General features: G+C 44.0%; 3 protein-coding genes and 1 long non-coding RNA gene across 8 annotated transcripts in view; 2 read left to right on the plus strand and 2 right to left on the minus strand.

Moving 5' to 3' along the window:
- Positions 1–1,558: 1,558 nt before the first annotated feature.
- On the minus strand, positions 1,559–11,644 carry COG8 (component of oligomeric golgi complex 8). Its single transcript, XM_081273608.1, has 7 exons — positions 11,219–11,644; positions 9,465–9,672; positions 7,553–8,380; positions 6,098–6,266; positions 4,626–4,932; positions 3,706–4,430; positions 1,559–2,819 (listed from the first exon to the last, which is right to left on the minus strand). Exons 1-7 carry the CDS (start codon positions 11,611–11,613, stop codon positions 2,662–2,664), a joined length of 2,790 nt encoding a protein of 929 aa, XP_081129734.1. The 5' UTR covers positions 11,614–11,644; the 3' UTR covers positions 1,559–2,661.
- A 122-nt stretch (positions 11,645–11,766) lies between these two features.
- NIP7 (nucleolar pre-rRNA processing protein NIP7) lies at positions 11,767–15,199 on the plus strand. The gene is made up of 5 exons (XM_081275531.1): positions 11,767–11,931; positions 12,049–12,135; positions 12,231–12,369; positions 13,327–13,467; positions 13,683–15,199. The coding sequence occupies exons 1-5, from the start codon at positions 11,876–11,878 to the stop codon at positions 13,800–13,802; spliced, it is 543 nt and encodes a 180-aa protein (XP_081131657.1). The 5' UTR covers positions 11,767–11,875; the 3' UTR covers positions 13,803–15,199.
- The window catches only part of LOC308638250 (telomeric repeat-binding factor 2), a 38,383-nt gene continuing 33,060 nt past the window's right edge, over positions 14,316–19,638 (minus strand). For 2 of the 5 annotated variants that reach the window (XM_081275517.1, XM_081275516.1), the window contains exons 11-12: positions 19,016–19,164; positions 15,283–15,531 (exon numbers count right to left, since the gene is read on the minus strand). In XM_081275517.1, coding sequence (XP_081131643.1) covers positions 15,298–15,531; positions 19,016–19,164 — 383 coding nt within the window. In that variant the 3' untranslated portion in view covers positions 15,283–15,297. Of the gene's footprint in view, positions 14,400–15,282; positions 15,532–19,015; positions 19,165–19,638 lie in introns of those variants that run through there. The other 3 variants (XM_081275518.1, XM_081275522.1, XM_081275519.1) reach the window with 2 other exon arrangements.
- Positions 15,527–18,509, plus strand: LOC308638261. The gene is made up of 2 exons (XR_014019803.1): positions 15,527–17,694; positions 17,801–18,509. It is a non-coding gene; the product is annotated as an uncharacterized lncRNA (long non-coding RNA).

Raw genomic sequence — 19,638 nt, forward strand, 5'->3', positions numbered from 1 at the left:
CATTTAAAAAATCAAAAATTGACATAAAAATGTAGATTTTTCTGGGTGGTGACACACACCTGTAATACCAGTGACTTGAACTCCTGAGGCCAGAGGATCCCAAGTTCAAGGCCAGTTTTAGCAATGTAGTGAGGTCCTGACTCAAAAATAAAAGGGCTGGGGATGTAGCTCAGTGGTAAAGCACCCATATGTTCAATCCCTAGTACCGAAAAAAAAAAAAAAAAGGCAGATTTCTGGCTCTGGAGGTAAAACTAGGCCTACATCCCTGGGCAGGGGCTGCCCTGTTTAAAAGGAGTTCCCTTTCCCCACTCATTTATGTTGCCCACCAGGCAGCCAGTGGACTTGGTGACCCCTGAAGTAGACACCAAAGTTCCAAAGCTGGCAGTCCCAGAAATGCTGTGTGATATGGAGCAGACACAGCACTTTTAGCTTCACCCTGACAACCACATGGAAAAAGCCTGTCAGGAAACAGACTGTGAAGGGATGGTCTAGCCATTCTTCCCTCCAAAACTGGTATTATTCATCTATATTTTATTTTATTGGGACTGAATGCAGGCCCTCAAGCATACTAAGCACATTCTCTACCAGTAAGCTACATCCCCAGCCTTAATTCTTTTCTTAAAACCTGTGTGGGACCAGGCATGATGGCACATGCCTATAATCCCAACAACTTGGGAGGCTGAGGCAGGAGGATCACAAGTTGGGGACCAGCCTCAGCAACTTAGTGAGGCCCTGTCTCAAAATAAAAAAATAAAACAGGCTGGGGATGTAGCACCCCTGGGTTCAATCCCTGATACCCAAAAAAGTTCAAGATTCTTACTGGTACATGTGTGTGGTTTTTGTGGCCAATACCTACCTTGGTGAGAGAAATTTTCTTTATTGGAAATGCAAGGATTTGTTGATACTGACCATCACAAAGGTATCACCAAAGGGCTATGACCCTCAGACTACAAGGAAGCAGTGCTTGGTGGTGATTCTTCTCCAGTTTCACTGCATCTTCAGCCTGTCAGCCTGCTCCAAAGTTAGAGAAAACTATAAACAAGAGTGGGTTTTTCCTGGGCTTGTCTAAATAATTTACTGGACTCCCTACCACTAAGCTACATGCCTAGCCCTTTTTAGTTTTTGAGATTGTCTCACTAAGTTGTCCAGGCTGGCCTCCAACTTGTGATTTTCTTACCTCCGCCTCCTAACTAGCTAAAATTACAGGCATGCACCTCCGTGCATGTTATTGTGTTTTTGCAGTACTGGGGATTAAACCCAGGACCTCCCGCATGCTAGACAAGTGCTCTGACCTGCCATTGACCTACATCCCCAGCCCTCATTTGTGTACACTGATTTTGAGGATTTTGTTTTACAAGAACACCTGCTTCAGAGGCTAAGGGTATAGTTCAGTGGTAGAGCCTGTGCACAGCCTCCAGCAATACAAATAAAAACAAACAAAAAAACTTGAATACCTCAAACCTCAACATAAAAATGAGGTTAGACAATTTACCTAATACTTTTGGAATTCCTTCACCTCTTGACAAAACTCAACAGTTTCGTAAAAGTTAAACACTGGTAGTATGATGCTAATTTATTTTTTTCAAAATAAGCATGGTAAACAGCTAAGTACCAATTCTGCTTTCCATTACTATCTTAATTATGACAGGAAGGGGCTCACTCCCTATCAGTTGTCATTCCCACCTCCAGCCCTGTTCCATGGCCTCCACCCAACCAATGAGCCAAGTACCCGCTGTTCAACAGATCTTAGCAGCAAACTTTTCCCTAACTTTGTTAAAGGTGGCAGGTAAAAGACCTGAGCTGGGTACAGTGGTGCACACCTATAATCCCACTTACTTCAGAGGTTGAGGCAAGAAGACTGGGAGTTTGAGCCCAGCTTGAGCAAGGCAACAAGATGCCATCTTAAAAAAAGAAAGAAAGGTGGAGACCTAAACTATCTGAACCTGTTAAAATGTGGATACGTATTTACATTAATAATGTTATTAAACACTTTCTTGAATTGGGACCACTCTGTCCTGTGTTTTACTTTTATAAGCAACTGGTATCCAAGGCAAACAAGGACTCTCCAAGTCAGACACATACAAGCCCTTTGTAAAAAGAACTCAGAGAAACTCAGAAAAATGCCTTATCTGCATTTTTTTTAACTTTTTGTTTTATAGGTGTAGATGGACAGAATGCCTTTATTAGTTTATTTTTATGCAGTGCTGAGGGTTGAACCCAGTGCCTCACGAATACTAGGCAAGTGCTCTGCCACTGAGCTACAGCCTCAGCCCCCTTACCTGCATTTTAAAACACAGCTTTCTAATATTTGGGAACTGTGTTACTATGAAATCTTGGCTTTGGAAGTAGGTTATACAGGTCTTATGATATCACTGTTGAGAATGGTTATGTACTTGCCCCTCTTCTCTCCATACAAAAATGTCAAGAAACATCCATTTCAGGGGGGTTATTTTTCTCAAATTGTAGCAATATTTTGTCCAAACCTCACTGGAATAAACATTTCTAAGTTTTTCCTCTAACTCAGTTCAATATGCTCTGGAAGTCCACTGTTTTCTTTCATATCAGGACCAATACCAAGTTGAAGGCAAATAAGATATTCCCAGCTCAAATTCAGGTATTTGCATTTAGTCTTTCCAGATCCTCAGCCCCAGCAGGAAAGCTTCAGTCATTCACCTCCATCCAGTGGATGTTTGTAAATGTCCTGCTGTCCATTTTGTCAATGAACAGGCAGCCTTGCAAGTGGTCCATCTCATGCTGGATAATGCGGGCTGTCCACCCTCTTGCCTGCCACTCCACCTGTTCTCCTCTTGGGTCCATTCCTGTAAAGAAAGTTACATGCTGATCCAGATGAGGTGAGGACATGCTTAACTGCATCATTCTCAACCTCCTTGTGCTGTTCCCTGCCCCCTGCCCTGTTTGCTCCTATTTACAAGAGGCAACATAAGTAAGCAAATATAGACAGCAGCCCCTACCCCTCCTAGAGAAGATGCCTCAATTCTGCCCATTCCCAAGTATACCTAGTTCCCCCTCTAATAATAAGGTTGTGGGGCTCAATATGAGGCGGACAATGAGAAATTCTTTCGCTAAGATGCCCTCCTTTCTTCTCACTTGTCAAGTGTTGCTTCCTATCAAAGGTATGTTAGCTTGGTACAGTAGAAAATAAAGAGACACCTTCTGACCCTCTTGGCCAACAGTCATCCCAACCCCTTCAGAGAACCATTCTACAAAACATCTATGGTATGACAGAGGCGGATGGTTTACTGCCCTGGGCTTGGCAACGCTGGGTTCCACTTCTCCAAACCCATTTTGACAGATACAGTGGGGCAGGAGAGAGGGAGAGGGAACGAATGTGGGGCATGTGGAAGGAGGGAGGGAGAGAGAGAAGCAGGGGAGGAGACAGGAAAAGAGAATTAAATCCAGGCTGGACGGGCAACTACCTGCGGAATTAGGGCACCTCCCAACCCGTGTCCCGAGGGAGCCCTGACCTGACAGGAGCCTCCTTCCCCACCAGTCCGTCACTCCCGAGTCCCTAGCGCTCCCGGGTCCTGCTTTGCTCCCAAGGGAGGCACTGCAGACGAACTATAAACAAGTCTGCACACTCCCTGGAGCTTCGCAGAGACCGTTCTGTGGGCTCCGGTGCCGCCGCCTCCACTGTCAGGGCGAAAGCGCAAAGTTACCCAGCCGCCCCTGCCCGGCCGCCCGCACCTGAGATCTGCACAGCCTGGAAGCGGGGAACGCAGGCCAGGAAGCCGGCGACGCTCTCACAGCCCTCGGGAAAGGTGACAACGTTGCTATCCAGCACCCGCAGACGAGGGTTCACGAGCACGCGCAGCGGAAAAGGCTCCATCTGGCGGAGCGCGCGAAGGCGCGGCGCGCAGGCGCGGAAGAGCGCCTCGGGGAACTCCAGGGCCAGCACCTGCAGCGGCACCCCCAGCTGCGGCGCGCTCAGGCCTACGCATCGCCGGCGCCGCATCACCTGCACTAGCCGCTCCACCAGCCGCTGCAGCTCCGGGGTCTCCAGTTGCGCCGGCTCCACCGGGGCCGCTACCGCCCGCAGTACCGGGTCCCCGATCTGGCAAACGTGTAAGTACGGCGGCTGCGGCGCTCCTAACAACAGACGTCTCACGTAGTGCCAGTAGGAGCGCTGGCGCGCCGGGCCCTCCAGGTCCGTTGTGGAGCTGCAGGCCCGGGCGCCACCCGCTCCAGCCCCGCATAGCCGGCCGGTCCCTGGGCAGCCACGCGCCCGCAGCGTTCCTAACAGCGGCAGCGTGTTCAACAGCCGACCCATGGCCCTCACCAGCAGGAACCCTCTCCCCCGGCCGTTTCCCCCGCCCCGCTGCCGCCAGGGACGCCGGGAAGTGTAGTTGCCGTGCACCTTGGGAGAGACCATCAGCGAGAGGACCAGCAGCCAGGTCGTGACTATCGTCCAGCTTTATTGTTAAATTCCACCCACAAACAGGAGCGACTGGGAAGTACCCTCTTTGTCCCTGTGAACAACCTCGCAGCCCGTTCCTGGCGACGCAGCCCTGACCGACAGCGACTCTATGCCCCGAGTTGCTGGAACTTCTGATCCCACGCACCACAAGCTGCTCCCCATCCTGGGCGACTTGAACACCGGCTAAGACCCGGTATTAGGCGCCTCGGCCAGCAACGCACCCCCCTCCCTCAGCTTCCCCTGCGGCGACTCTACTGTCTCCATCTCCTCTGGCCCACCAGCGTGGCAGGCTGCAGCAGCAGCAGCAGCAGACCCCAGAATCGGCTCCTCAGCAGGAGGCTGCGGTGCAGAATCTGTGAGCTTGGATGCTAGCTCCTTGTCATCTAGAGAGAAGACCACCTCTCTCTTAGGCAGGATAAAGGCGAGAGGGTCCTGGATAAGGATGATGTCCACATGCCCAAGGTTTCCATATTTGGAAAGCTGAGTGGGTGGAATGCCTGCCCCAGATGGTAGGGAAAGGGAAATGGAAAAAAACGTTATTAATAAAATCAAATACAGAAGTCACAGGGAAAAAAAATACTAGAGTAAGAAACACACACCAATTACTTTTTTTTTCTTTTCCTTTTTGGTACCAGAAATTGAACCCAGAGCTGCTTTACCACTGAACTACATTGCAGCCCTTTTGTATTCAGAGACAAGTTCTTCTAAGTTGCTGGGGCTGGCTTTGGACTTGATCCTCCTGCCTCAACCTCCTGAATCTCTGGAATTAGAGGGATGGGACATTAAGCCTGGCTCAAAATTACATATTTCAATACAGCAAAGACCATCTTTGTGATGTGGGACAAGAAACTAAACTGTAAAGCAAGACCACAATGGTAATTTGGAATAGCATAGGGAACAGTGGATGGAGCCAGAGCAAAAAGATTACTTAGCACAGATTCCTGGACAGTCCCAAGGAAAAATTAGGGCCAAGATGGAGGGCAGCCACTCTTCGCCAGTGTGATCACTAACTTACTACCCTTTGCGGAGTTGTGCCTCCCTCACCCCCAGCTCCACCAGGATGAGGATGAAAGCAAGTGAGGAGAAAGCAAACTGGGGAAAAAATATTTTTAAAATCCCTCCTCTCTGGGGCTGGCCACATAATGCTTGCCTAGGATGCTTGAGACCCTGGGTTCAGTCTCCAGAACGACCCTCAAAAAAACCCTAAATAATAATAAAAACACTTCTCTAATGCTGGGTGTGGTGGTTTACACCTATAATTCCTCAGCAACTTGGTGAAATCCTGTTTCAAGAATGGGCTGGGGCATAGCTTGGTGGTAGAATACCCCTGGGTTCAATCCCCAGTACCACAGAAACAAAGCAAAAAACCCTTCTCTGGGGCTGGGGATGCAGCTCAGTGGTAGAGGACTTGTGGGCAAACAGAAGGACTCAGGTTTGATCTCTAACACTACAAAAATAAACTGGGACAGAAATAAACAGAATGGAGGTTGCCTGGGGCTAAAGATATGATTGAGGAGGAACTAAAAGTCGGCACAAATTATCTTTTTTGAGGTGTTGGAGATGTTATAAAATTGTATGGCGTGACTATTGTACATATTTGTATATTTACTAAAAAACAAATTACATACCTGTAAAAGTTTTTTAAAAAATTCTTTCTCTTACCTAAAGTCTGTGCTAGCTGAGCTGGTGGGAAAAGGACTTGAAGACAACGATTTAAATAAGGAACAAGGTCTTCCAGGAAGACAGTGCAAAATTGGACGAAGAGCTCTTGTTCTCCACTGCTGAAGGCAGCCTCTTCTGCCCGATGGAAGGCCAGGATTATTTTAGTTACCTAAAAGACAAGAATACCATCAATCACTGGCACAGTGCATGAAATGGAGCACAGATGTGCAGCCTTCAGGTTTTCTTTCTTTTTCTTCTTTTTTGTGGTGCTGAGGATTGAACCCAGGGCCTTGTGCATTCGAGGCAAGCACTCTACCAACTGAGCTGTATCCCCAGCTCAACCTTCAGGTTTTCATTGCAAACAATACTATCTTGTTTAAACTCAGAACTGTGGCCAAGCTTTGCAATTGTCATCTTCCTAATGTATTTCTTACCCAACTTGTTTCATTACTGGTGTAGTGTCCAGCTCTAGTGGAAGAGTCATGAAATTATACAGAGAATACATGGTTTTTGATATCCTTGGGGGCTGGACCAGGTCTGTGATGGATCCAAGAAAATGAAGCAGTTAACTTTGAATTAATCAAAAGGGAGATTATCCTGGATGGGTATGACTTAATCAAATGAACTTTTTTTTTTTTAATTTGTTCTTTTCAGTTATACATGAAAGATGAACCTTTTAAAACAATATACCTAAAAGAAGAGACTAAAGTAGGAGAGATGCTCTCCTGCTGGCCTTAAAGAAACAGCCATAGCCAGGAGTGGTAGCACATTCCTGTAATCCCAGCAGTTTAGAAAGCTGAAGCAGGAGGATCATGAATTCAAAGCCAGCCTCAGCAACTTGGTGAGCCCCTGAGCAATATTTTATTTAGACCCTGCCTCTAAATAAAATATAAAAAAGGGCTGGGGATGTGGCTCAGTGGTTAAGTGCCCCTGGGTTCAATCCATGGTACCAAAAAAAAAAAGGAAGAAACATCTATGCTATGAGCTGTCTGTCTGTGGAGGGGACAGCCCACCACAGAGTTGAGGATCTCAGTCAAAAAACTTTTGTTAACTGTCAGGAATGAAAACTGCCAACCTGAATGAGCCTGAAAGGAAGTCCTGAGCTACCACAGCCTAGACAGCTTAACTACAACTTGGTAAGACCCTGAACAGGACCCAGGGATACTACGACTGGCAATAATAGACATACTATTATAAGTTGCTAAATTTGTGGAAATTTGTTATATAGCAGTAGAAAACTAATATATTGCTGAATCATGATCTCGGGTGAACCACTTCATGAATGGTGATGGTTCCAGTTCCCACAAAGCAGAAGCTTCTCAACTAGAAAAACTTACAAAACTACACAACCTCTCCAAGGACACCACTGTCATATGAAACTGGTTTATCACAAAAGTCAGGCCATCTGTTACCAAAGGCAGCCCAGGATAGGAGAAAACCAATGAATGTGCTCACCTTAACAAGGGCATCCTCCAAGGTACCAGTGACATCCTGTGCCAGGGCCACAGGGCAGCAGAGACGCAGGTCATTGAAGGCAACCAGAATATTGTTGAGGAAGCACGCAAGGGGAGGGAAGTCTAAAAGTACCATTGGTGGCTGCAGTGTCCCTGGTTGAGTGGCTGGCACAGCAGCAGGAATGTTACTGCTGCCCAGGATGGCTGGAGCTGAGATGAGGGTATAGGAATTCATCTCATCCTGGAATTTTTCCACTGCTTCCTGAATTGCTTTCTGGAAAGTATAGATGGCCACCCGCTGGAAAACAGGAGCCAACTGACCCCGGAAATCAGCCCCCACCCGGCTGAATGACAGCCCAAAGTACATACACTGGCCCAGCAGAGAGTCCAGGCGGCCTCCTATACCCCGGTAAAGGTCAGTCTCCAGCACCTGCAGGAACTGTGAAACTTTCTGCAGCACCCATCCATGAAAGATGGCACCCTCATTCACAGTGTGCTCCCCCATGGCAGTTGGCAGCAGTGGGTCCTCGTCTGAGAAAATGGCACGGTACTGTGTGATGATATCAAAGAGGTGGACTCGGCAGGCTTCAATAGTTTTTGTGATATGGAAATAGGGATCATCATTAGGGATTGTAGTCAGGATGGAACGGAGCCAAGCATCTCGGGCCTGAAGAAACTTTACTCTTAACTCAGCTTCGGTGAAGATGTCCATGCGCCGTAGGTAGCCAATGACGCGGAGGCAGGCAGGGAGCTGGATGTTGGTCCTCAGTTGCTGAATTAGTTGGCTCAGCATCAGCTGCATGGACTGGCGCACTTCGTTCACAATGCCCTGACAAAACAAGGAATGAGTAACAACATACAGAGACACTCTCTGGAACCCACTCCACTAACCCTGAACATTTCAGACAAACTTCCTATGGTTTTCCTGATATACAAAATGTATTTCTAAAGCTGATACTGGCAGGACAGGTTTACAAAAATAGATCTGGTTGCATAACTCCCTTGCTTGCATTTTTTTTTTTTTTTTTTTTTTTAGATACTGGGGTTGAACCTAGGGGTGCTTTACCACTGAGCTGCATTGCTAGTTCTTTTATTTTATTTTTATTTTTTATTTTTTTTTTTTAGTTATAGGCGGACACAACATCTTTGTACATGATGCTGAGGATCGAACCCGGGCCGCACACATGCCAGGCGAGCGCGCTACCGCTTGAGCCACATCCCCAGCCCAGTTCTTTTATTTTTTGAGACAGGTTCTCACTAAGTTGCTGAGGCTTCCCTTGAACTTGTGATCTTCCTGTCTCAGCCCCCAGAGTGGCTGGCTGGTCCCTAGTTTATTTTCTTTGGACATTTACCACTATCTGAAATAATCATATTATTTGTCAATTATCAGACCTCCACTAGAATGTAAGCTTCATGAGAGCCATGGCCTTGACTACTTTGATCAACCACAATCCTGGCACCTAGATCAGTGCTTGGCACCTGATTCAAACATGTATCTTTGAATGAATCAATTAATGAATGTTTTCTGCTCAAGCTTGCCTGCCTGACAGAAACTGATGTGAAACATGCAAAGGTTTTTATCTAATAGTTCAGTCACAACCACATTAATGATCATAAGATCAGTTTAGCCACTTGTGATGGCCCTCTCATAATTCCAATCACTTAGAAGGCAAAGGCAGGAGGACTGCCAAGTTCAAGGCCATCCTCAACAACTTACCAAGACCCTCAGCAACTGAATGAGACCCTGTCTCAAAATAAAAAATAAAAAGTGCTGGGAATGTAGGGACATAGTTCAGTGGTGAAGTACTCCTGGGTTCAATCCCCAGTCCTAAAAGAATAAAAAAAGGTCTGAGGGCAATCCCCAGTACTGGGGAGAAAAAATTCAGCTTGAATACTCTGGGCAAGCAGGCTACCTGGATGACAGGAATGGAGGAGTATTTCCTTTCCAATCGCCGTACATAGGCTGCAAGCTCCAGGGCCTCTTCATAGTAGCTGTTCCGGACACAGGTATCCATAAGCTGAGGGATCTCCAGAATTTCCAGGATTTCTGTGTGCCGATTTAGGGTCAGGGTGTTCATTCGTCGGTTGGAGCTGATCTCCTCAGCTTCCTTCACAAAGTTCCTACAAACAGGATGATGTTAGTCCCTTAATGCTCTGCCCCCAAACCTTAGCTGATTACCAAGCACTGACTGTAAACTGGGCACTGGGTTAGATGGCTTACCTGATTTAATCCTTACAACCAAACCTATAAAGTAAATAAATGTACTTGAGGGAATTTTTTTTTTGTAATATTTATTTATTTTTTTTTAGCTTTCGGCAGACACAACACCTTTGTTTGTATGTGGTGCTGAGGATCGAACCCGGGCCGCACACATGCTAGGCGAGCGTGCTACCGCTTGAGCCACATCCCCAGCCCTTGAGGGAATTTTTAATCTCAGGGGAAGCAACTTGTCCAAGATCACATAACTAATAAATGATAGATCTGAATCAGCTGCCATGGACTGGCAGACAGAGGATTAGACTGTTCCAGATCCCATAAAGGGGAACTAAGTAGCTGTAGCAAGGGACTTAGGCTCTCCAGAAGTGTTTCTTCATTGGTAAATTTTTTTTTTTTTGAACCCAGGGTTGCTTAGCCACTAAATCACATTCCTATTTTTTTCTTGCTAAGTCCTCAGGGCCTCAATAAGTTGCGAAAGTTGGTCTTCAGTTTGCAATCCTCCTGCCTCAGCCTCCCAAGTGACTGGGATTATAGGCATGTACCACTGTGCTTCACCATTAATACAATCTACCTCAAATGATGCCAGAATTAAGTGAGATGATGCATGTGAAGCACTTAACACAGACCTGATGCAATGTAAATGTGGCAGAGTAAAAGAGACAAATATTCCTTTAAAACTATTATTTTCATAATAAAGCACTAACTAGCCTATAAGACACAATCTTGCCCCAAGTTCCCTCAGGTTTCACTCTCCTATGCTACTGTTCAACTTTAATTCCCACTACATTCTACTTTGTTATTTCCCTGTAATAACTGCAGAGACTTGCTTTATGAAGTCCCTTCTCTATTTTGGGGCGTGGAGGATACAAAAGCTATTGTCAAATATCCAAAGGATCAAAAGTAAAATTAAGCTTGAATCATAAAAGGCTGGACTAGAACTTAGAAAAACTGGACTGTGACCCAAGGAAGTACAATATGGCTCAAAAACGAAATTTTGATTGTCTTTGATGCCCCCAAATGGGAGGATTTTCTAGTCAGCTTCCTATCCCTGGAAGTTTTGACACAGATGGCATCCTATCTGAGCTGTTGTCATATTTACATAAGTGTGCACATATATTAAGTTGGCATTTATTGTATTCTATGTCAGACCCAATGATAAATGCTTTGCATGGATTCTTTTCATTTAGTACAGAAGTCCTACAAGGACTGGATTCCAATTATGACTTGAAAACTTAGTTGCTGTGTTAATGAACAAGTCACTAACCTACGTCTCCACTTCCTTATTCGTAAAATAGTAATCTACCTCGAAGTCTATCGTGGGTTTAAATGGATAAATAAAGTGTTCAGAGGAGAGCCTGGCACATAGTATGCGCAACGTGTTAGCTATCTCTGTCATCCTAAATGTCAGCTATCATAACTAGAGACTCCTTTAGGGCCGGGCGGCTGCACCTGCAGTTCTGCTGGAAGCTGGGCAAGCGATCGAGCAGGCGGCCAAGCGACTCCTCCACGTCGCCGAAGAGGCGATGGATACGCTCAGTGCACTCCGCGCCACGGATAAAGGTCTTGTAGTTGGCGAAAGCCAAGTCGCGTGTCTGTTGCAGCAGCTGTGCCCGCTCCTCGGCCAGGCGCTCGGGCTCGCGCCGCAGCCTCTCCAACCCCGAACCGCTCAATTCCCGGAGGTAGCGGCCCACATCGGGCCGCTCCCGCCACTGAGCCTCGGGGAAGCGGTCCCGGAAGAGCGATGCCAGGAGTCCTTCATCCTCCACCTCTCCCAGAGCCGCTGCCGCTGCCGTGGCCGAGGCCGTGGCCGTGGATGAAGTTGGGAGAGTCGCTGCAGCCGCCATCTTCCCGGCAGCTGCGTCACTTCCCGTCCAGACCGGTGAGGAGGCTGAGCGCCTAGGGCCGGAAGCAACAGGGTCACATTTCCTGTCTCTATGGTTTCTTCGCTGGAGGATTTTCTTTCCTCGGCGGTCCTCCACGTTAGGGGGCACTAGTGCAGGACGGGGCTAGAGAGGCAGGCTTTGGGGTTGCCAGGGAACCGCCGGAACCCGACTTCCGTTCCTGGCAGCGGAGCACGAGGATCCGGTGTTTCAACCTAGCGGGAAAATGCGGCCTTTAACTGAGGAGGAGACCCGTGTAATGTTTGAGAAGATAGCCAAATAGTAGGAGCACATGGGGCGGACGAGGGAGTGTGTGCGCGGTGGACCCTGGGTGGAGTGGGGATGCGGTACGGGGTGTATCCGTTCGGGCGCGGCCTCCAGTCCTCTTTTTACCCTCAGCATCGGGGAGAATCTTCAGCTGCTGGTCGACAGGCCGGATGGCACCTACTGTTTCAGGCTGCACAACGACCGGGTGTACTACGTGAGGTGAGGGGTTGCTGAGCGGGCAGTGTGGATAAAGTGGAGGCTTGCGTCCCCTCAGCCTCCCTAACTCGAAACCTTTCTCCTGCTTATCCCATTAGTGAGAAGATTTTGAAACTGGCCGCCAATATCTCCGGGGACAAGCTAGTATCGCTGGGGACCTGCTTTGGAAAATTCACTAAGACCCACAAGTTCCGTTTGCACATTACAGCTCTGGATTACCTTGCACCCTATGCCAAGGTTTGTGGGATGCTTTCCATTTCGTCACTGGGAAGGAGATCAAAGTTAAGAGGCACTTTAGAATGGTGACACGCTATAATCCCGGCAACTCGGGAAGCTGAGCCAGTAGGATGCCTGTTTCGAGGCAGCCTCTGAAATTTAGTGAGATCCTGTCTCAAAACAAAAGGAAAAAAAAAAGGCAACAGCTCAAAGCACTCCTGGGTTCAATCCCCGGTACCAAAAAAACAAAAAAAGAACGCAAATCATTGGGCAGCTGTTTTCCTGTGGAGTACCTGAGAGTACCTGGCCCAGTGCCAGCACAAGGAGACTTTTTAAAGTCTTGCTGCGTGGCCATGCAGCTGCATAGTATAGTAATCTCTAGCAAAGTAGAAAAGCCTGTGCAGATCCGGTTCAAGATCAGAAACCAGATAAATGGCTGTGATGAGGAGGGTACTGGGATTCAGAAAAAGAAACTGTCCATGGGAGTTGAGAAAACTTTTTGGCAGTTCTGTTCAGTGGATGAACAATTTGAGGGGAAAAAAATGCACCTACCCCTTCCCCAAAATTCTTTTTTTTTTAATTTTTTTAAAAATATTTATTTTTTAGGTGTAGGTGGACACAACACAATGCCTTTATTTTTATGTGGTGCTGAGGATCGAACCTGGGTCCCGCCTGGTGCTAGGCCAGCGTTCTACCGCTGAGCCACAATCCCAGCCCCCAAAATTGTTTTCAGAAATAATCACAGGGGCTGGAGTTGTGGCTCAGTGGTAGAGTGCTTGCCTAGCACGTGGGAGGCCCTGGGTTCCATCCTCAGCACCACATAAAAATAAAATAAAGATATTGTGTCCAACTACAACTAAAAAGCAAAATATTTTTAAAAAAGAAATAATCACAAAATAGCAGCTGACTTATCCACAGGGATATAACTATTACTGTGTGTTTTTTTTTTTTTTTTTGCATTTTAATTCTATCTTACAGTATAAAGTATGGATAAAGCCTGGAGCAGAGCAGTCCTTCCTCTATGGAAACCATGTGTTGAAATCTGGTCTGGGTCGAATTACTGAAAACACCTCTCAGTACCAGGGAGTGGTGGTATACTCCATGGCAGACATCCCTTTGGTAAGTAAAGATGGTAGCTATTACAAAAACTAAGTGTCTTTTTATTCAAGAAGGATGTATTTTCAATTTGTGCTTCTGAGAAACTAATTTCTAAGCACCTTTTGAATTCCTCTAGGACAAGAATTGTGTTTTTTCTCATTTTTATTATTTTCAGCCCTCATCATGGGCTTATTGAATGATTTGAGTGAATTAGTGTCTCTTCTTTTGAATCCCAGGGTTTTGGGGTAGCAGCAAAGTCTACACAAGACTGCAGAAAAGTAGACCCCATGGCGATTGTGGTATTTCATCAAGCAGACATTGGGGAATATGTACGGCATGAAGAGACATTGACTTAAAATGAAGTCATCGAAAGAACTTAACATCTGTGTTGAAGGGCCTAGCTTTGTTTCCTGTGTCTATGCAGACGCCGCCATCATGCTGAATTTTGTCAGCACTGTGACCTCTACAGGGACTTCTTAGTTTAATATTCTCATTATCACTGACAGGTGCAGGCTGATTCTGACTATACAGAAGTGACTCAAAAGTGGGGTTTTAGATCATTTGTATTTGTAACTAAATAGAATACTTTTATATTTGAATCAGGGGGCTTCTTGTTCTGAGTAATAGCTTCTAAATTATTGGAACTGAGGACAAGAATATAGTATTATTGTTATCTGTGATAACACTGTTTTCCAGACTCATGGTAAGAACACAATGGATTTTCTTTGTTATTTATTAATTCACAAAAGATATTGCTATATAATAGTTGGCCATGTCTGAGGTTTTTGGTATGAATTTGGCTAAAATAATGAGTGCAATTTAGTCAGCTGCTTTTCTACACAGTAAGTGCTATTTGGTATGGAAGAAAAACTTGGATTCAAATCCTACTTCTGCCACTTCTCAGCTATACAGCTATGAATAAGTTGTTGACCTTCCGTAAGCTTCATTTCCTTCTGTTAAAAAAAAAAAAAAAAAAAACTTTAGCCATCAGTCTAAGAATGTTTTTTAGGATTAGGAATCATGATTGTAAAGCATAAGGCACAGTGCGTGGCAAACAATGGATGTTGGAGAAAATGGTAGAGGAGTTATTTTTATATTATATATTTCTTTTACTAAGTAAGCATGTGGTCTTATGAGTATAATTTGATTATATTTTTACTTTTTTTCTTTTTTATCTTCTTTTTCTTGGATGGGATGATCCCAGTTTGTAATTTTGTTCATTTCTTTGATTTTATAAAACATTTCTCTTATCAACCTGACTAGACTGGACAAAAAAGCACTAATTACAAACCCTGAAATAATTTAGCTCCTTCATCCTCATACTTCCCCAAAATCTCTTGTAGAATTAAAATATTTTATAAAGGAGAACATTTCAGAGCCAGAAGTTTTAAAAACCATGTGTACTGTAAAACAAAATAATTTCTTAAATGAATATAAAACTTTTAATTCCAAAGGAAACATCTCTGAAAATAAAATACTTTAAACTACAAAAAGCACTCTACCAACTACTGTTAATCTCTGCAAGCAAATTTGCTTTTGTCCCCTTGTCTACTCTTCTCCCTTCCAGGGTTTTCTGTTAACTTCTAAGTAGAATCACTGAAGGCTAATGGACTGTTTTATGATGAAAAGTTTTTTAATCTTGGCATTTAATTCATATTTTAGAAATAGTTAAACTCTGAACATTTGCATTTTCATTATTTTATTGCCATTTTGCTTTTGTTGATAAGGGTAATAAATTAAAATATTAAATTGATTTTTTTTTTCCCCCAATAATTTTACAAATGTGATTTGACCAAAGTTTTGAAAAAGCTGCTGCCCCAGTAAAAAAAAAGCCAGGATGCTGTAGTCAGCTTAGCATTTTGGCTTCTTTGTGTTGATAGTTGTTGGAACACTGAAGAGACGCTTCAAGAAATAGAGCTGCAAAATCCCAGAAAGAACAATAACAAGGCTCTGAACTGCTGACCACCAGTTCACATAGGTGTAGTTTGACTGGACAAGGAAAAAGTCAGCCATTTTCCTCATTCGTGCCAAGGTGTAGAATCGCCACATATGGAAGACATTGTTGTGCACCTTTCGTGTACTCTCCTATAGGAGGAAAAAAATAAAGAAAGGGATCCATTCCCCACCTATCCTCATGAGTGCTCAGCAGCACTAACCTATCTTAAAGTCAAGTAATTTCCTTATGATTTTAAGATATAGTATTTATTTGGCTATGCTGGGGCTCAAACCAGCACATTCTAGGCAAATGCTGTACTGCTAAGCTAAAACTCCAGCTCTATAAAACTATTATAGTTGAGAAATGCTAATTTTGAAACTGGGTGTGGTGGCACACTTTTGTAATCCCAGTCACTTGGGAGGTTGGGACTAGAGAATCAAGGATCACAAGTTTAATATTTAAAGGCAACCAAGTGAGACCCTGACTCAAAAAGGGAGGGTAGTGCAGGGTAAGATTATGACTCCAGTAGAGTGGCTCTAGGTTCAATTCCTAGTACCAAAAAGAAAGAAAAAAGAAAGTTTTGCTGTATATGAAAAGTGGACTATACAACAGTGTGGTAGAGTGGCTTTTTTTTTTTTTTTTTTTTTTTAATATTGTGGGAACTGGGGATTTGGGTTGGTGGTATAATGCTTGCCTGGCATGCGCAAGGACCTAGGTTCAATCCCCAACACACATACACACACAAACATTGTGCAGTGCTGGGGTTAAAACCCAGGGCCTTATATGTAGTAGACAAATGCTCTGCCACTGAGCTACACCCCAACCAAAAAAAAAAAATTTTTTTTTTGTTTTTTTAATGATGAAACGGCTTCAGTGCTTTAAGTAGAAAGCTCTTTCCAGAAGATCTCTAGATTTAAGCATGTATTAAGCCTTTCATTACACTTTTGGTAATTTCTTCTGCCTGCAGACTCTGAGGGACAGACAGTAAATATTTTGGGTTTTACTGGCCATCTCATCTCTTACAACTACAAATTCTGCCACTGCAGCACAAAAGCAGTTCATAGATACTTGTATTTGTCAAATAAGCATGACTTCAAATAAAACATCCATTTACAATAGTATTCAGTCCCCCAGTACCACAAAAATAAATAAAAATAAAACTTTCACTTACAAAACTAAGCTTTTGTGCACCAAGGAGACTATCAGGAAAGAAAAACTGGGCACTGTGGCACATGCCTATAATCCTGACTACTTGGAAGGTGAGAGAATCACAAGTTTGTGGCTAGCCTGAGCAGCTTAGCTTAGTGAGCCCTGTTTCAAAATTTAAGAAAGGGCTGGGTTGCAGCTCAGTGGTAGGTCACAAGACTAGTGTGCACAAGACCCTGGATTCAGTCTCCAGAACAACAAGGAAAACAAAGAATGAAAATCCCATAGAATGAGAGAAAATATCTGCAAATCATATATCTGATATGGACTCCTGTCCAGGTTATGTAAGTAAAACTTACAACTCTACAATACAAACACTACAACCTGGGCATTGTGGCACATGCCTATTATTCCAGTGACTTGGGAAGCTTGACAAAGGAGGATCTCAAGTTTGAGGCCAGCCTTGTCAATTTAGCAAGATCTTATTTCAAAATAAAAAGGACGGGGAGGTGTGACTTAGTGATAGAATGCACCTAGGTTCAATCTCCAGTACCACAAAAAATAAAAAGAATTACTGGCAGGAGTGGAGGTGCTGGAATTGTGAATACTTGGCAAGTTTTCTACACCTGAATCAAACCCCCAACTCAAAAATCCAATTTTAAAATGGGCAAAGGAAGCTGAGCATGGTAGTGCACACCTGTAATTCCAGCAGCTCAGGAGGCTTAGGCAGGAGGATCAAGTTCAAACCCAGCCTCAGCAATTTAGCAAGGTCCCAAACAACTCGATGAGATCCTGTTTCTAATAAAATATAATAAAGGGAATCCCTGGTACCAAAAATAAATAAATAAGAGCAAAGTATTTTTAAAGAAGATATGCAGCCAAGCATGTGTAATACCAGCAACTCAGGAAGCTGAAAAAAGTGGATCACAAATTCAAAGTTAGCCTAGGCAGTTTAATGAAACCCTGTCAAAGTCAGGCCCAGTAGTGCACTCTTGCACTTCCAGCGATTTGGGAGACTGAGGCAGGAGGGCCACAATTGTAAGGCCTGCCTTGGTAACTTGGTCCCTAAGCAACTTGGCAAGAACCTCTCAAAACAAGAAGGCTGGGGATATAGCTCAGTGGTAAAGCATTTCTGGGCTCAGTCCCTACTACCAAACATACACATGGTCAATAAACGCTTGAAAATATGTGTAACATTAATTATTAGAGAATGTAACTCAAACCACAAGATACCACTTCATACCTACAGTATGACTATAAAATAAGTGTCAGGATGTGTCCAAATCACCCTCATACACAGCTAATGGGAACATTTCGGTTACAATGTAACCCAACAGTTCTACTTTTAGGTAGACAAGGTAGAAACAATGCTTGGAGGCACATATTCATGGCAATGTTGTGGTAGCCAAAGGGTGGAAACAACTCAAAAGTTCCCTCAACTGCTAAGTGGATAATAAAATGTATGTTCACACAAGAGAATATTATTCAGCCATAAAAAGGAATAAAGTGCTAATATGTGCTACGTGGATAAACCTTGAAAACATGATGAGTGGAAGAAACCAATCACAAAGGGTCCCATGTATGATTCCATGTATTGAAATTTACAGGATAGGGTAAATCTATAGAAACAATAGAATAGTGGTTGCCAGAGTTGAGGAGATTATGGGGGAATGGAGAGTGACTAACGGGTACAATTTCTTTGGGGGGTGATGAAATTATTCTGGATTAGATGCTAGAGATGGTTGTACAATCTTGTGAATATACTAAAATCTAGTGAAATGTATATGGATTATTTCTCAGTTTGTGTGTGTATATACATACATACAGGTAGTAGGCCCTATTTGGTTTGTGAGTCTTAGTTTGGAAGCCCGTGGAATAAATTAGACTGGGGTTGTGGCTCAGTGGTGGAGCACTTGCCTCACATGTGTGAGACACTGGGTTCAATCCTCAGCACCACATAAAAATAAGTAAATAAAATAAGGGTATTGTGTCCATCTACAACTAAAAATATATATTTTTAAAAAGATTCCAGGGGCTGGGGATGTGGCTCAAGCAGTAGCACACTCGCCTGGCATACGTGCGGCCTGGGTTCGATCCTCAGCACCACATACCAACAAAGATGTTGTATCTGCCGAGAACTAAAAAATAAATATTAAAAATTCTCTCTCTCTCTTTTTTTTTAAGAGACAGAGAATTTTAATATTTATTTTTTAGTTCTCGGCGGACACAACATCTTTGTTGGTATGTGGTGCTGAGAATCCAACCCGGGCCGCACGCATGCCAGGCGAGCGCGCTACCACTTGAGCCACATCCCCAGCCCCTCTCTCTCTCTCTCTCTCTTAAAAAAATAAAATAAAAAGAGTCCAAGTCTTAAAAATCTGTTAAAAGGATTCACATCCTCCTGCCTGTTTGGTTTCTACTCTTTAATCCTTCCTCCAAATTTAAAATTAGTTCCCATGGATATCTCTCTCTCACAGAAAACATTACCTGAATTGCATCCAGGGTATCGTTCAGTTGTTTTCTTTGAATCTGTTTGTGGTCCATCTCTGGCCCTTCATAGAAGACTCCAAAGTTGACGTACACTTGCACAGAACCAAAGTGATTTTGCTGATTTTTTAGACAGAGCTGATAATAACCTGTAGGAATTCCTAGACTGTTACCAAGTCTTTGGTCTCCTACCCTATCTTAAGGTTTTCCTGGAGATACCTGTTCCCCTTTTTAAATTGCTACTGCATCACATTCATTTTACTTAGGAAGTACCCGATCCCATTTTTTAACATGGAGGACACTGCTCTAGTCTACTAAATATTACCAATAATTATATTTTGCTAAATATCAGTAACTTCAGTTCTATACTGGATAGATAACAATGTTTTCCCTTTCTCCTAACCTGTAATTCCCATCTTTTTAAGATAACCCTGCTTGACTGTTGAAATTAAAGATTATGGTGTTTGCCTGTTTCTTGTATGTCATTAGAGCTGGGACACCACCTTGAACTTCAAACTAGGGGAAAAAAAATTGATGCTTTGTGAATGAAAAACACTACCCTATTGGAGTGTTGCCTGCCCCGTGGTCTGTTCAATGACTGATGGGGTTTCTATTAGAGTTCT

This window comes from Spermophilus citellus (genome assembly GCF_964194105.1).
Source record: "Spermophilus citellus genome assembly, chromosome: 18".
Lineage (NCBI taxonomy): Eukaryota > Metazoa > Chordata > Mammalia > Rodentia > Sciuridae > Spermophilus > Spermophilus citellus.